Source organism: Chroicocephalus ridibundus, chromosome 6 (genome assembly GCF_963924245.1).
Source record: "Chroicocephalus ridibundus chromosome 6, bChrRid1.1, whole genome shotgun sequence".
Classification (NCBI taxonomy): domain Eukaryota; kingdom Metazoa; phylum Chordata; class Aves; order Charadriiformes; family Laridae; genus Chroicocephalus; species Chroicocephalus ridibundus.
Window position 1 is genome coordinate 40,153,541 of NC_086289.1, and position 17,705 is coordinate 40,171,245.

The 17,705-nt window shown below is 42.6% G+C and overlaps 1 protein-coding gene across 2 annotated transcripts in view; it reads right to left on the bottom strand.

Moving 5' to 3' along the window:
* PRKG1 (protein kinase cGMP-dependent 1) overlaps positions 1 to 17,705 on the bottom strand; it is a 530,384-nt gene that overhangs the window by 197,017 nt on the left and 315,662 nt on the right. For both annotated transcript variants that reach the window (XM_063338936.1, XM_063338937.1), the window contains exon 4: positions 6,904 to 7,009. In XM_063338936.1, the coding sequence (XP_063195006.1) occupies positions 6,904 to 7,009 (106 nt within the window). The remainder of the gene's footprint in view (positions 1 to 6,903; positions 7,010 to 17,705) is intronic.

Consider the following 17,705-nt stretch of genomic DNA (forward strand, 5'->3'; position numbering starts at 1 on the left):
ACACGATTTTGTGCCATTTCCGAAGCTGAAACACGTCTCTTTTTTTTCCATGCAAGCCTTCCGAAACACCACAAAACCCTTATCACAGACTGTCTTCATACTTTAAGCATGAGCCCTGGAGGTGCACAGACCTCCTGAGAGCTCCAGTGGGCACACTGAGTATCTGCACCGTCTGCATCCTTGCAGGCAGCTTCTCGTAAAAAACCATCCCTGAACCCTTTCCATGCCTGCCCAAGGAAATACAAGAGCCTTTTCCTTCTTTCTACCTTTAGGCCACCCCTAGCTTGCTCCCTGACATCTTATTTACTCTCCGGTTTGCATCCTGGAGGCTGCTGCCGTCCTCCCCTGCTGTGGTAACTCATTAACGCTCTTCCCCGCTGTGTCTGTGTCCATCTTGGCTGACCACCCAGCTCCAACCCGCTGTTGCTCCCTCTTGCTCTTACCCAGGGGTAGGGGGGCTCCGCGATCCTTGGCAGCTCATTAGCTGCACCCTGTTGACACACACGAGGATTCCTGTCACTTTGCATGAATTACAGCCTGGGATGTGGCACTCTTCTGCACTCCAATTTGTCGTTAACAGTGAGAATGCCAAGCTGAGAAACACAAAGATGATGGTGGTATGCGTGGCTTTCTAAAATGTCTATTTTCCCTAAATGATCTATCTAATTGTGCTCAAAGCTGAGTTGATTTTGATGAGTTGATGCTTGATAGTCACTCTTGCCTATCCTTTTGCTCTCAATTATGAAAAAAAGGATGATTTCAGCCCTTACTGTGGACTCAAGGTGGCTGTAGACTTCAGCCAAGAATGAACTAGGAGGAGGTCTGCTCTGAAAGAGCCCCCATCCTTCCCAGGTGCGCTCTTCAAAGCTGGATCCTTCTTGTGATGTGGAAAGAGTCTGGCCACTTCTACTTTCCAGCTAAAATTGCCACGTAATAGATGTGCTCTAATGCAGATCATTCAGTCTTCCGTCTCTTAGCAGACCTGTGGGGCTCACGCAGCGTAGGGCGATACGAGGAACAGTGCATCTTGAGGCAGAAAGGAAGATACGACTTGACAGCTCTGCAAATTGGAGTAAAATGGTGGGTGGCATACGATCCGCCTCGCTTGAGTTATGCTAACAGGAAAGAGAGGGCTGAAAAATGTCACGTGTGAATGCTTCAGAAGAAAGAAACGATTCAGAGCTTTCCACAGACAGGAGTCAGAAAGCCAGCTCAGCTGCAGAGAAGCCAAATTATATATCTATTCCCTCTCCCTGGTTTTACTCTTGCCTGGGCTTCTTATTAGGGTCAGTATCGGGCACGGCAGGGGCAGGGGAAGGTGAGCTGATTTTCAAGTTTTGTCATTTCATCTACATCTCTTGTGAGATGCTGTTTGAAAGTTTCCAGCCTACCTGGCTCCATCCAGCAGATCCTAATCTAGACATAAGCTTTCAATAGCACAGTTCACGGATCGCCCGTTTGATCTGGTGTTCGTCAGCCTGGGCAGCCACAGTGAAAAGTAAAAGCCAGGTAACTTCACAGAATTCTTGGCTGCCTCTGAGGTCAGAGGGAACCTGACCATGATGTAACAATCCTGCTCGCTCACCCTAGAAACACTGCTTGGACTGTGTTTGAAAATTCGGACATCCTCAAGGTGGGTGATGGCCACCCACCCACTTGGGGTTGTGAACACCCTTCGAGACGATGCTCTTGACCTTCAACATCTTGGACTGTACACCCATCCTAGCAGGGCTGGTCCTCTCCATTTTGGCCTTGAGCAACATTTTCAGATGAAAAGGACGCCAGTCTAGATGGGCTCCTGGTTTGAACCAGTTCATCTGGTCTTATATTTAGCTTTGCATTAAGAGATGCATTTATTTTCCTTATGGAAATAATTTCCCTTTTCCTCTTTCTCTGCTGTCCCCTCTGTTGGCTTTCTCTACATTCCAGTGGCCCACAAAAGTTGTTTTCTTTAAGCCAAAGTTCGTTTTGCAGATTTAGTCAGCTGAAACAACCTTAACGTACGTACTTCACCAACTTAGCATCGATCTCAACTCCCTTTTTCCAAAGTCTCTCCTGCCTTTGCCTCAACTCTCTTAATTTATCTCCCACTTCTATCCAGCATAATTTCACCCTAAGATGCACTTTGGGAAACATTTCATGTGAAACCGTCGGCAATCTTTCAAAGATACAGTCATTTAATAAAGCTTCACACATTTTTGTATTTGCTTTCTTCTCACTGACAAACGACTCGTATGAAATGCAAACCCTTCACTCTAAAATCATCCCGCTGCTCACTCTGCCCTATTTCAGTACGTGGTGCCACAATTAAATACGTGGCTACACACCAAAAAAAAACTTTACCAGCATAATTCCCCACGCAGATAAGCCGCGAGTGCACAAACTCCCATTGCTTAGACATACCCAGATCAGTTCTGCCGTGTCTGTCCAGACCAAAACTTCCCACTTAAGCCAATTTGGAGTCAGATAAAACTGTCAAGGAGACTCAGGATCAAGCCAGAGCGCTATGACAAAATGTTAAAGGCTGAAGAGTGGGCATTTTTTTCAGCTGTATTAGACTTTTTGAAATTAAGTTAAAAGCTCGGGCTAACAAGTTACTTTAATTCTGTATTAGCACTACTGAATTTTTATTTACAAGACCCAAAACTGTGCGTGTGTGAACTTTCTTTAAGTTTCCACTTCTGAAGGTAGATCCTGCCTCCGAGGTGACACAGATTCATCATTTTGTTCTCCTGATCTGTTCCAGGGTCTTGGATGAATCACAGTTTACACCATGAACCGGAACACAAGGCCTCTTTTTATGGAACATTTAGGAAGTTCTTTGTAAAAAAAATTCAATATTTACTTTTCCAAGGCATTCTGGTCTTTTTAAAGAGTGGATATTTTTACCCCTCCTTAAAAGTTCTATGATTTAGCAGGAAATTATTACACTTGCCCCAGCATAAGGCTTTTCCTCATCTTTTATTTCCTGGGCAAATTTATTTTATAAATAACTGTTTCCTTAACTGAAATATTCTAATCTTGCCTGAGAGGAATTATTTGGAGTACAGGCTTGAGAAGAAAATAACTATAATGTTATAACAATGAACATTGCAGCAAGGTGTACAGCTGATTTTAGCACAGCTGCAACCTCCCCTGCAGAATGATGCTTTTTCTTGCTGGTGTAAGAGCAAATACATTCCATGATATACAGAAAGCACTATATTGGGCAAAAACTAAAGACAAAATGTTAATCAAAAAACCCTATGCCATAAGGACTTACTAAATCTACAGAACAATGTTTTATTTTACGTTTTCCCTGCTAGCTGCACTACTAACCAGTTTGATGTAGCATTGTTTTGGCCACACACTGATACCGAAAATTTGCGTTTCAAAGGGAATCGTTACTGTGATTTGTCATTCAGCACATACACAGGGATCAAAAAACAGTCTGGTTTTTCCACTCCTTACTTGAAGGAGGTGCTGCTAGGGAATTAGGCCATCTTTTAATCGCTCCAGTATATTGCAGTTGATTTATATAAATCAGAAGAGTTATCTCAAGTTTTATAAGCCCATGAAAACCGTGTACTACTACTCCTTGGAGCAAACCAGGAGACAGCCTTCTGGCCTAGGACCCATTAGGAAGGTAGACCTGGATTTCTGAACCAGGAAGCGTCCTTTTGATGGTTTTCTTATGGCATTCAGAAGAAAGGACTGGGCAACACACCCTCCGGACATAAAAGGTTGAAACTAAGCAAACAGTAGCTGACCTGTGTCATCAATACGTTCCTTCTGCGGAAAAACACATCAAAACCACCACACTGGTTGTGGGGTGATAACTCGTACAATGACTACAAGGAGCCCCGGTGATACCCGCGCTCAGACTGCACTTATTTCCAGCAAGTGAGAATACATGAATAGTCTTATTTCACCCCCCAAAGCCTAATTTCTCTTGCATTTTGTTCATAGGTGAAAATAAGTTCTTGAGGACAATGACCATTACGTTATTGTGACTAATGACAAGATGAGAAAGGGTAAATTTTTTTAGACCAATGTCAGCAGAAAATAACGCTCTCCAACCCTGCTGGCTTTTCTGTGAACAGGTACCATTTAAACCTTTGTTTCTATTTCACCTGGTTTCTTAACGAGGGCATTTTCATTCGTTTATAGATAGAGGCAAGAAAAAAAAAAAGAACAAAGAATAAGGGCAACAATTGACATACTCCTTGTTTTGAAGACTTAACCTATTTTTTCTTTAAAGAGATTTAGAAGGAAAGCATCCTTAAAAATAAGCATTTAATGTAATAAACGGGATTCAAGTTGAGCTTGAGATAGCTATTGATGCGCAGAGCCCACCTGGAAGACACGATGGGCAGATACTTTGCAATGACCTTCCTACAGCTCTCTGTGCCATGCTACAACTGTCGCTTAGGAAGAAATCTTTTCCTCAGTTCAAACTGTCAAGATTTAAAGAAAAAAAAAATATTTGCTTGCCTTTGGCCTTCTAATGAGCATTAATACGCATCTCAACACACTGTAATAGGCTGTGTCCAAGAACCTCAGACAGTGTGAGAAAATGCTTCTCAGTTTCTTCCTCACACTATTTGCTTTAAAATTAAAGCTGGGCAGGCTCTGTGGAACCTGCATCCAAATTAATCTTGACAATCTTCTAGAAAATCTCTATTAAAGCTCAAAGCTTAAGAGCTTAAAGTGTGCATAGTTTCTGCCTTGAAAGAGAGCCAGAAGCTCTAACCCCCAGAACTGATCTTATATTCATTTTTCGGTTTCATTCACTGGTGCACAAGAAAGGCCAACGCTTGTTAACATTTGAATTTATGATTTTTTCAACCCTTTCGGTATGGCAACAGCTTTTGTTTTCTCTCCTGAGGTTGCTTGTTAATACTCATAAACTGAGACACCTGGAAAAAGCCAGACTTTGATGACTACACTTTCATGTCACCTCTGAGCAGGAGAACATCTCCATGGAGCTCCTGGTCTTCTCCAGGGAAACACCTTGTCCTCATCAGAGGTCGTGCTACCTGGCCAATTATTTTAGTTTCGTTATTTTATTATTATCACTTTTACTCATGACTGAAAAGAATTGCAGGTGAAACTCCTGGGCACAAGGAGAGGCCAGGAGGTGGGATGTCAACCCGGCCAAGAACCAGTGTGGTGAGCTGGACAGGTCTCTGCTCCCACACGGAAGCGACTAATGGCGCCTGAGCTTCAAGTAATTCCTCGCCCATGGTCCTGGCTGAGCTGCGGTACAGCCGCGCTCGTGTCCAGGCTGTCGGTCCCATGGGATCCCCTTCCCGGCTCCACTTGCCCTGCCCCATCCCTAAAGCCTTGCCAGCAGACCACAGGACTGTGGTCACCCTGGGGCGCAGCCCAGTTTTGTGACTGCCCAACAATATCATCACAGAGATTTAGTTAGTATACTGTTTATTATTTTTTCTATCTATATTTTATTATATTATATAAGGTTTTTTTATATATTATTATTATTATTTTTCTAAGTCTCTTTTTCCTCCCATGCCAACTGGAGAAAAACTGATTTAAAGCTGACGGAATACAGGCTGCTCCTTGACTTTAATGCCCAAGTGAATGTACTGTGCACGTTTTTCCAATTTTAGAAGGCTTATGTTTGAAAAGAAATTAAAAAAAGCAGGTCAGAAACAAAAGTAGAGCAAGCACATGACATGGCAGGATAAAAATTTGCATGCCTACACTAGGGAGACCCGTAACCTGTCATCTGATATGGCTGTGTGGGATTTATTTTTCATCCAAAACATCCTTTTTAAGGGGCTGTATCATTACTCAGGCCGCTATTTTGCAAGCTGTAAGATCTTCCAGATCTTACAACAGCGCATTTCCACAAAAAAACTCTTTGGAAAAAAGAAGCAACCTCTGGAAATGAAGCGGTAACGGCTAAAACATTTCCCTATGCTGAAAATTAGCCACATCCAAAAGAAAAAAGAAAGCAATCAAGTGCGGCTTCCCCCTGGAGAAAGGTGAACGGGAGCCCAAACCTGAAGGATTTTGATCCCATCCACATCCACCATCAAGAGAAATCATCTCTTGGGTATAATTTTACCCCTCACACCACTTCTGCACCATGAGGGGTGTCAGTTCTGGGGGAAATGATGCAGCTGGGAGTGTTTGATCTGGGACAAGCCTGGTGTAGGAACATCGTAGTAATGATGGTATCACATCGACTTGGGCAATTTCTTTCTCTAGGATCCGGTGACATTATGCTTCCCTTTGGGATTATTTTGCTGACATGAAATGTAGCCTGTTCTTCACCGCTGTGGTGCATTTGAATTACTGGGATATTAGACACCGCTTTGGCAAGGAGCATTTGTTCCAGTTTGAGATAGCAGCACGAACCCAAGGAAAGCTTGAGAGTCAAATTTAAGGAGTGAAAGATTTGGCTTTATGTCTTTCTTCTTCCTTCTCTAAGCCTTATTTACCGCAACCTACAGCTTTTGCTTCTCTACAAACTTATGTTTTACCTCTAGAAGCATAAGAACACACTTTGAATGGACTTGCTTCTTTCCGTAAAAGTTTACAAGCCAGATTTTTCTCTAGGGAGAGTGTTTTTTTTTGTTTTAATGGGTATTTTCTTTAATAAGGGACACTTTGAATGACTCATATTAAAGCTTTTTCTCTTACACCTTGGCTGTGTGACTCTTTGCCAATGAATAACTCAAAACGGGAACAAAACTAAACCACGGCAAGAAAACTAAACCAAGGCAAGATCCCTCCTGGGGATGGAGGATATGGCTTACAGATGGTTAAACAGCAAAGAAATAAGGAGAGAAAAGAAGGAAACAAAACAAACACTGCACTCACAAAAAAAAAAAAGGCAAAAGATGAGGACGGCAGTTTCACTGTATTTTTTGATAAAGTAAACAAGTGTCATACCTTTTTAAAAATTCCATATACTCAGTATGCTTGATGAGGCCTGTCCTCATCATTATTGTTTGAAAACATTGCCGATCAATAGCCCAAAGTTTCACATTTACGAGAGCTGGAAAAAACAAGACAAGGGGAAAATGTAATTAGCAAAACGTCAAAATTTGAAAAACCTGTTGTGACTGCAGAGGAAAACGAATTCATTCATGAGAAAGCATGAAAATGGGTACACACTTCGAAACAGTAACATAAAACTCATCCACTGGACGATGGGCTAAGCATGCACGGAAACAATCCGAAATTATCCGAAATTTCAGCTGTAGTACATGAGATTTTGGAAAGATTGCCTAAAAGCAACTGTGAGATGAGAAGAAATCAATGCAGGCTGAAAGCAAGCAAGAAACAGGGGGTCAGGTCGTCGTAACCTGGGACACGTCATTGCCTACGACACCAAGGGACCCGGGGAAATTTTTAGCGCATTATCCTATTTCAGAGACAGGAAAGTTCACTAAGGTTTCATCCTACTCCCAAAGTACATGACAAATTTCTCCTTGACCAGGTTTTCCAGAACCGAGTCCTGTTACACATCCTAATTATTGAACGTGTACCAATTCTGGATGTTTTGAATCATTTTTTTTCCAACTTTAGTTTTCCGGTCTCCGATAAATTCCAAGGTGCCAATGTCATGCATCACACACTATACCAGGCATTTCAGAAGCAAAATCCTGTTGTAAACCCAAACATAACAGATTCCCATTGCATAAAGTACAGACGCTCAAAGAAAACAGGATCATGTTTGCCTACATACGGTTTCTAATAGAGTTTCTCCTTAGAGAAACAGTTTAGTTAAACAAAACTACTCTGAAGACCTCTGTACATGAATTAAAGTGTTGGGTTTTTTTCAGAGAGTAATTGCAAGAAATTTCATCCCCATATCCCCTTTCACTGCAGGAAACAGAAATGGGCAAAAAGACTTTCAGCAAAATATTTACAAATATTCTCAGGAATAAAAAAAAAACCAAGAAATGACTTTGCTTTAATTTGCTGGTCCTTTAGTTCACACACACCCCGCTTTATGAATTTTTATCCCTAACTGCATTTGCAAGATGCAAAGCCTTCGAAGTGCAAATTCAAATTTTTCTTCTCAAATTGCATTGCAGATCTAAGGGAACGCATCCCATCATTTAGAGCCTCTTCTCATTTTCAAGACAGAAACTCCTTTTCGAGAAGCGTTTTTAGTTTTATAATCAAACTGATGGGAAAGAATGACCTATAGCTTTAGTATGAGAGATTTCTGTAAAAAAAAATAAATTAGTCTTCCACTTTCTTCAGAGCGGAAGAGACAATAAATACAAATGGGATCTCTATTTTGCTGGGTTTTTACTGTCTTCTGCAAAATAGGAGTTTTAATTGATTTTTAGATGAGCTCTATCCTAGAGGAAAAACTGAATATTATTCAATGGGGTGGGGGGAACTCAATAAAAAGGATGGTCTCCTGCTGCTGCTGACGAAGGTTGCCATCAAGTCAATAAAACCACAGAAAAATCCCAGTAAATTCACCAAGAGCAGGTAAATACTACCTCATAAAGTAGACGCTTTCTATCTAGGTGACCAAACGTAGGTGATTTCAGCCAGCCCGGCCATTTGAGGATGGTTTGTATTCAGTGGGATGTGTGATTGTCACACAAGGTACAAAGGCGACTTGCTTAGTCATGAACAGCAAGAACACCGATAATTGAATATTTTAGCAAAAACATGTATTGAATGGGAAAATAATGAATGAAATGCGGGTTGGGTGTCTTTTTTTTTGTTTGTTTGGACTAAAGTATCCAACAGCAACCCAGTGTCCTGTCATGAACACATCTTATTAGGTCATCAAAAGTATTTTTTCCAAAGTACAGCCATCCTTTAGAGTAAAATTCACATTGTCACCTATATTTCTTTCATACAGTCTTTGGAGCAAAGGCACGACTGTTAAGCTGACACCACTCGTTGAGTAAGCTCAGAAGATGGCAAATACTTAAATTCACCTTTCTGTCCTATCGTCTCATGCAATTCTGAAAGACAGCACAACCTTCCTGTAAATAACTCTATCTGCTGCTGCTTCCCAAGGTATTTTAATGGATTCATCATCTTAGGCAAACAAGTAGCTGTGAAAAATAAAAGGTTTCATCCCAGAACCAATCCTGGCCAGCTGGTCCTTAACGGACATGGTTGATCGACAACTGGGACCAAACTCCTGTTGGAGTCACAGCATTCAAGAGCACAGTCTCCCAATGGCACAGTCCCCATCCTTGGCCCCTCAGATGCATTGATAGGCTCTACGTCATTATGCCGTAAATCAGTGACAGACGGCAATCAGCTAACTCTTTATTTTTCACATACTCAGTGAACTATGACGGTGCTCAGTGGATTCTTCTTCCCACAATGGGTTCAGATAGAGCCGAGAAGACACTATCGATCTCTGAGGTTCATGTGGGTACCACGGAGCCAGATAAGCAGCAAACACTTACTTATTCTCCTCTGATGCCCAGATGTTTTACGAAGCACTACATCATATTTGATATCGGTCCCCAAAGACCAGAAAGAATCACTCCTGCACGGCCCGCGCTAGGCAGGCTCTCCCTCGGTCTCTTGATGCACTTAGGTAAATGGCAAGTGTAATTTAGTACCTCTCAAGGAAAATGAAGATCCGTTTAATGCTGCTAGAAAGGGTTCTGTTAAAAACAAATCTCCACAGCTGACAATCTTCATGGGAACCTGGGACCAGAGGTTTCCTTAACCAGCCTAGAACAAGTCACATTCCCCTGAAAGTACCTGTAGTAAGCCAGGTTATATATATATATACACATATATATATATACACACACACACACACAACTATATTTATAGATATGAATATATATACACACAACACTATATAGATATGAATATATATATAACTATATTTATAGATATGAATATATATAATATAATTACATACATATACATAAAGATTATTTATAATTTTATATATAGCGTATATGTCACATAATGTATAATATATACTTTATTATATGGGGGTTTAATATATATCCCCCAATTATACATAGACAGCTGTGTACTAACTAACTGTACTAACAAGGGCGACGCAGCTCAGGAAAAGTGAAGTGCAGACAATGCACTTCTGCCCGGCTAATTATAATCACTGCTCATGCTTTATATTCACATTTACCCTGCCTAATGATAAACAGATGTTTTAATAATGGCTAATCACAGTGGAGCTTTAAATGTCAATAACACCCTTATAATCAGGTGTGAGCATCATCTCCTGTTATGCTTAAAATCCTCTGTAAAGGTATTAGAGGGTTACTGAAGGAACAGTATGAACTCGGTAAGATTTTATGATATTAACAACTTCAAAGAGATAAATTTATGAGTGCCCCAAGATGAAAAATATGTAGATGGGTTGTATACCACAAAGTCAACTCCGCCGTGAATAACTGAGTCATATCAGATAGAGAGAGAGGTGTTCATCCCTCTGCAAAGAGTGAGTGTTGGAGGCTGGGGGTAAAATTTTCTGTGAAGCATGATTTCAGGAGAACATCTTATTCTCTGATGTCCTAGAAGACAACGAGATTTTGGGCTGGCATGCAAAAAAAGTAGCAAGGCAGCGATATGCATACTCACACACTAAGGTATATTATAAAATACATATTTTTGCATATACACCTCATTCACTCTGAGACATGGATAAAAACAGGGATGCCCAGGACTGAGACCTTTAAATGATGGAGTATATGATATAGCTCTCCAGGTGAGGGTCTCAGACGATGCTGGGCATTCCACAGCCACTGCAGAATATTTTAATTGGGTGTTAGAGATGAGGAATCCCATCAAAATGAGGATTTGGTGTGAGCTCCTAACAAAGGCACTAGATGATGACAAAAACACAGTTAAAAGACAAAGTGGTTAAATTAACCTCAGCAAAGGCACAGCTTCTTACGCTTTCTGGCAAGGCTTCCTTTGAGAAATGGATTCACCCAAGTTCAAAACTCAAGATGAAAGTTAGTCGGTGCAAGGGATGAAACCAAAGGAAAACACTCCTGGATAAACAGGGAAGAGCAGCGAGAGCCAAAGCGAAAAAAAATCAAGATTTCACGGGTCATAACTGGATGTGGGTGGAGATATTATCATAAAAGTTTAAATTTGAAGTGTTCACCATGGTCAATACTTAATTTCTGATAACAAGTAGAATGAAATTCTTTAAATCGATCATATCAGTATACGACTCAGACCCCTCTCTACACCAAAATCACCCATTTAAGCAAATAAACAAGTTCAATAAACAATTTCAATCTTCTTTTCCAAAAAGAAGTTTTTCCAAAAAGAAATTTCCTTCCTATTCATTACCCTATGAAAATATATCCCATTTGAAACAGGTGAAAAGACATCTCTGGGGATACAGAGTCCCCAAACCAGCTGTGACCCGGCTGGCTTATCCCCGTCCGCTGGCTCACTCATGGGCCGGGAAGTCTCGGAACATAAAGCAAGGCAAGATAAAGGTGTCTTCTCTGGACGTGAAGGATAATACGTGCAGATCCTTCATGATGCAGCACAAACCTGATGGATTCAATGGCTCAGACCTTCTCTGGGTGTTCTCCCCCCCTCCAAGGCAGGGCACAATTTCAGTCTGATGATGAGGAAGGCCAGGAGATTGCCTTTCTCCCCCTCGGCTTTGCACTCTTAAAGACATTCGCAACAGATTGGCTTCGCTATGTCGCCTTCTGAAACCATAGCACCATGTTTTAAACTGCAATTTTTATTTATCTCGTCTTTACTGTACACACTGCTATCACTTACACAGTATTACTTTGTTGTCAGTAGGGGCAGAATAGATATTTCCTTAAAGACTAGAGAAAGAATTCAGATTTTCTCCATTTATTGCACTGAATAATAGGGACTATGCATTATTGATCCTCTCCAAGGCTTAATTCTCTTAGTTTTTTATTCTTGTTGCTGTGTCCCCAGCCTGCTGAAGGACAAAGTTTTTGGTTTTTGGATTCTTTTCTTCTTTGTGGACCCAGCAGCTGAAAATGCTGAACTTCAGGCTCAGATCCAACCTACAGCAAAGGCAGTGAAACAGAGGGGAAACTGCAAAGTTTTAAGTGACAAAAGATGTACGAAACAGCAACATAGGTATTAATTATGTTATATCACAGAATCATAGAATGTGTTGGGCTGGAAGAGACCTCTAAAGGCCATCTAGTCCAACCCCCCTGCAGTCAGCAGGGACATCTTCAACTAGATCAGGTTGCTCAGAGCCTCATCCAGCCTGGCCTTGAATGTCTCCAGGGATGGGGCCTCCACCACCTCTCTGGGCAACCTGTTCCAGTGTCTCACCACCCTCAGTGTAAAGAACTTCTTCCTAATGTCTGATCTAAACCTGCCCTGCTCTAGTTTAAACCATTGCCCCTCGTCCTGTCGCTACACACCCTTGCAAACAGCCCCTCCCCACCTTTCCTGTAGGCCCCCTTCAGGTGCTGGAAGGTTCTCTAAGGTGTTCCCGGAGCCTTCTCTTCTCCAGGCTGAACAACCCCAACTCTCTCAGCCTGTCCTCACAGCAGAGGGGCTCCAGCCCTCTGATCATCCTCGTGGCCTCCTCTAGACCCGCTCCAACATGTCCATATCCTTCTTGTGCTGAGGGCTTCAGAGCTGGACACAGGACTCCAGGTGGGGTCTCACCAGAGCAGAGCAGACTTCTTTTGGTTCTTTTGATGCAGCCCAGGATGCGATTGGCCCTCTCGGCTGCGAGTGCGCATTGTTCTCATGCTCTCATGTTCATTGTGCTCGTGTCCAGCTTTTGATCCACCAGTACCCCCAGGTCCTTTTCCTCAGGGCTGCTCTCTATCACGTCATCCCCCAACCCGTATTGATAACGAGGATTGTCCCGACCCAAGTGTAGGACCTTGCACTTGGCCGTGTTGAACTTCATAAAGTTTACTTGGGCCCACCTCTAGCTCATCCAGGTCCCTCTGGATGACATCCCGTCCCTCTGGCCTGTCAACTGCACCACTCAGCTTGGTGCCATCGACAAACTTGCTGAGGGTGCACTTGATGCCGCTGTCTAAATCATTGATGAAGATATTGAACGCGTGTTACACGTGTAACACATACGTGTGTGTAATATATTATCTATTATACGTTAATACAGCTGGGGAAGTCCTTCAGGTGCAGCTGCTAAGATGCACCTGAAAATAAAGCATCATTTTGCATAGCATTGTTGAAAAAGCAGCTTCCCAACACAGATTTTAAGCATGGGTTGCTTTTCTGCAAAGCCAGGTCCGTCACAAAATGTTCTTTTAACCACAGCCAGTGCAGCAAAGCTGTATCAGTACAACATTAAAAGATGCTTTAAATCCTTAAAACCTGAGCAACCCGCCAGAATGGCGCCCAGATAGGTGTATTATTCCAAAATGAAATGCAATACTAATTCGGCCCTGCAATCCTTTAGCACCTTTCCAAGTTTTTAGGTGCTTGGTGAAGCCTTTCCAAGTTTTTCAAGGATCGCCGAGTGAATCACCCTCAGCTCAGGCGCTTGCTGGCGGCGTTATTGGACCTGAAATTTTTTATTGCCTTGCACTGTAGCCAGAATTCATCACCTCACTTTTGCTTTTAGACTATTTTATTCAAATAACTGTTTGTTTATCTGCCCACTGTTTGTTTATCTTGCCTTAGGCAAGGAAACAGCGGCACCTTCATGTCCTTAGGGCTCTTCTTGCAGCAATGAGATGTAAGATTTCCCCTCAAATTGACCCATCCTCCCACTTGGGTTTGATTTTGGAGGGATTATTGTGCACATTACCGTCGGTGAGAACACAGTCATTTCCAGTTACTTGCGTTTCGTCATGTGTATCGTGTAAAATGATGATGAAAAGCACATTTAACTAAATAAAAGGAGCAGACTGAATTGTTTCACCCCTCCAGACATACCGTGAATCATGAACCCCAGCAGACCCCGTCTGGGGACAGGGCATGGAGCGACACAGAGGGGATTTATTTAACAGCTGGAGCAAGAATGTATTTCTCTATTCTAAGACGTTTCTGTTTCAGGTTTCTAACAACAATGGCACCGCTACAATGACGACTTCATCCCGATGCTATCCATTTTCTCAGTAGGTCCTTTCCCGTAACTCCCCAGGGAGATTTTGCACCTCATACCGTGCAAAAGAATAATTTTATGTTTGGACAAGGAAAGATGCAACATTCACGCAGAGATAGATAGACATCTAAATATGCTTTTCCTTCCAGTACAGTTCATAACCATGTGCTCCTAAACTGTGACAGTTGGTTAAAAATAATGTTTAGCAATAAAAAATTAAAACATACCCACGGAAACAGCAGAAAATATTATTATTTTTTTTGCAATCTTGGGCCAGAGCTGTGGCTTTTCCTGGTACACTGAGAGTGGGACAGGAATTATGGAGAATTAAATAGAAAAAAAGAAAAGGCAAAAAATTTCCAGCTGGCCTAATCTTAATCCTAACAATGGAGCGCAGGATGCTCTGGGATGCCCAGCTCTTGGGGTGGCGTTATGCTCAATGCTGGCATTACGGCAGCGCTTCAAACCGTGCAGTCAATTTTTGGGGTGCAGCATCAGGATGGCAGCAGGACACACCAGTGTGGTCCTTCTTGTGGAACTGCGCTACAAACAGGGGTTTTTATAGAATCATAGAATGATTCGGGTTGGAAGGCATCTTAAAGCTCATCTCATTCCACCCCCCTGCCCTGGGCAGGGACACCTCCCACCAGACCAGGTTGCTCCAAGCCTCCTCCAACCTGGCCTTGAACGCCTCCAGGGATGGGGCAGCCACAGCTTCTCTGGGCAACCTGGGCCAGGGGCTCACCACCCTCACAGTGAAGAATTTCTGCCTCAGACCTCATCTAAATCTCCCCTCTTTCAGCTTGAAACCGTTACCCCTACTCCTATAATTACACTCCCTGATCCAGAGTCCCTCCCCAGCTTTCCTGTAGGCTCCTTTAGGGACTGGAAGGGGCTCTAAGGTCTCCCCGGAGCCTTCTCCTCTCCAGGCTGAACAACCCCAACTCTCTCAGCCTGTCCTCACAGCAGATGGGCTCCAGCCCTCGGATCATCTTCGTGGCTCTCTGCTGGACCTGTTCCAACAGGTCCATGTCCTTCTTTTTGCCTGCATGGTGGCAACTCTGCATTGTGATGTAAGTGCAGGATGGGGTTGTATCATTCCACGTACCTCTCTGTGGACCACCCATGTGATAATGGTCTTTAAAGCAGAGGACAGATACACACTTCTGGGAGCACCTGAAATTATCACTGTATCACTACGACCTGAAGCAGGTAGAGCCAGATTTTGACTTGACTTTCACCTTTCACATTTTTACCCTGTCGCCCTCTCTGAGCTTGACCAACTTGAATTTTGATGTCAAAAATGTCCGTATTACATTACAAACCCCCATTGCGCGGCAGCTCCTGGGCTCTATCACTCACGTGGTGGAATGAAGGTAACTGCTGTTCAAAGGCAACAACTGCTTCAGCACTCGAGCTCTTCTTAGGACACAGATAAAATTAATTTCTTACTTGGATGTGCAGGACTTTTCAATCACAAAGACCCTCTGCTTTGCCATGGATGCTGCAGCAAAGGGCGCACTTATCACCATGCTCAACCCACCCCAGCCTTTCCCCCTTCACCCCAGAGACTTACACTGAGGACGTCAGGTAAGGAAATTCTCAACACTTTGGCACGACTGCACCGGAGTGTTTAGAGCAAGAGATGCCCTTGCACATGTATCTGGGATTATTCATCATTAAAGAGAGCTAGCAATCGTGAAACCCCTCGTAGGAGGATGCTGATACGTGCATGCCACCTCCAACCCATCTCCCAAGCCTCCTGGCAGGTGAGGCTGGATGCTCACCTACACAGGGTGCAGATACAGGTAGAACAGTCTCCTCTTTGTACAAACAAGAAGCCCTTTTTCTTCTGAAAACACCACACCATTTGCACTTTCCTAGTACTCAAAGTACAAGCTGGTCCCGTGTCACAGTCTGGAATCAAGATTGCTGCAGACTTACAAAAACAGGCATTTTTTCATACTAAGTGGATAAAACATTCCAAAACAGATTAACGCGCAAGTCTCAGAATTGTATTGCTTTTTAAAGAACTGGTTTTGGCTGCTGTTTAAGCCCTGGTCTCAGTGGGGACTAATAATATATTCAGGTTATGCGAGGAGGAAACAAAGCAGGAAGGACATGACTCAATGAAAGTTCTCCAAATAGCTCGGCTTTCACTACAATAAACTATGAAGACCCTGGACATCTCAAGGAATCGTATACACTTTGCATAAGAATGAAATGTGTCTGGATAAGATCAGATACGACTAAGAAAAGAAACCCATGGAAATGGTTATTAACAAGTCCTGCTCTTTTTCACCAGAATAAAATCCCCTCTAGCGTTAAAAAAGTCAGCGAACCAAATTTTAGGGGTAGTAACATTCGTGATGAAGACATCCAGGAAAAACTGGGGCAAACAACATGAAACGCTGCAGGTGTACTGTAGAAATGACTCAGTGGAAATCACTACCACACTTTCTCTTCATCTTTAGTAAGAAACCAGTAAATAGAATAACACCGTTGATATTTAATGACAATTAACAGAATGCACTATTGGCTTTACTGTGGTTTCTGTATGTTTTGCTGGATAATGTGGGGTGACTCCTTCTCCCAGTGAAGTGACTGGGCTCTGTGGAGTCAACAAAATGGTCTATTTAAACCAAAAATCAAAAAGGATCAATCCATCCCATTCCCCGTGTTACGCTGTTATTATTCTTTGAAGGCAGGGATGGACCTGGTGTCTGAAGGACGTCGAGGGGGGACCTTTCCCTTTTGTGCTGTGGGCTGGCTGTCCCTGCTGTTCATACATGTGATTCAGACGAAGAGCTGGTCCTACCCCAAGGTCCCTCCATGCCCACCCCAGGGAGGTCTCCCTTCTCTGATTCTTTTGCTGTGGACGATTCCCCCTGTGAAAATCCCAAATCACAGCAGGAGAGGAATGAATATGTATGAAGAAATGGGAACCGGAGTTTAGCTGACTCGTGTGAGCCCCAAGGCCCTTGTAAAGCTTCAAGACAAACAATGGTTGACTTCAGTGGAGAGGATTTCATCCTTATTCCTCCATCATACGGCTTACAACCTAAAATACCCTTACACTTCAGATCTGACAACATCTATCAGCCAGTGCTAAGCACGATAATCTGTATTAGATACTACGTAGGAGCCCAGGACTTTTCTTGCCAGAAGAGTGAACTGAGTAATCCAACCTTCTGCCCCAACAACCACCTTCACCCAACACTTCAAAGAAAACTACGTGTCTTCTAATGAATTATTCAGGAATAACTCCAGCCTGAGTGTTTTTATTAATTTAAGGCCCATAGCGTTTGGCTGAGGATATGTATTGTCATTTGTTTTTATCTAACACAATTCCCAATCTTCCTATTGCCTCACAAAAATATCTCAGTCCTCTTCTGAAGATCGTAACTTCTTGGCCTTAATGAGAAGTTGTGACAAGGATTAATTAAGCATTATCAAAGACTTTAATTGTATCCAGTCTTCTTCCCTGGAATTTCAAAACATCCCCATCATCTGTACTACAAAACCTGCTAATTAGATGTCCTAATATGCTCTTTTTAAGCGAACCGCTATTTTACATAACCTTTACTATGTCATCTCTTATTCATCCCTTCTGTATGAACGTAGTTCTACTCTTCTTACATTCCTATGATACAGAAGTTTTTCTAGGTTT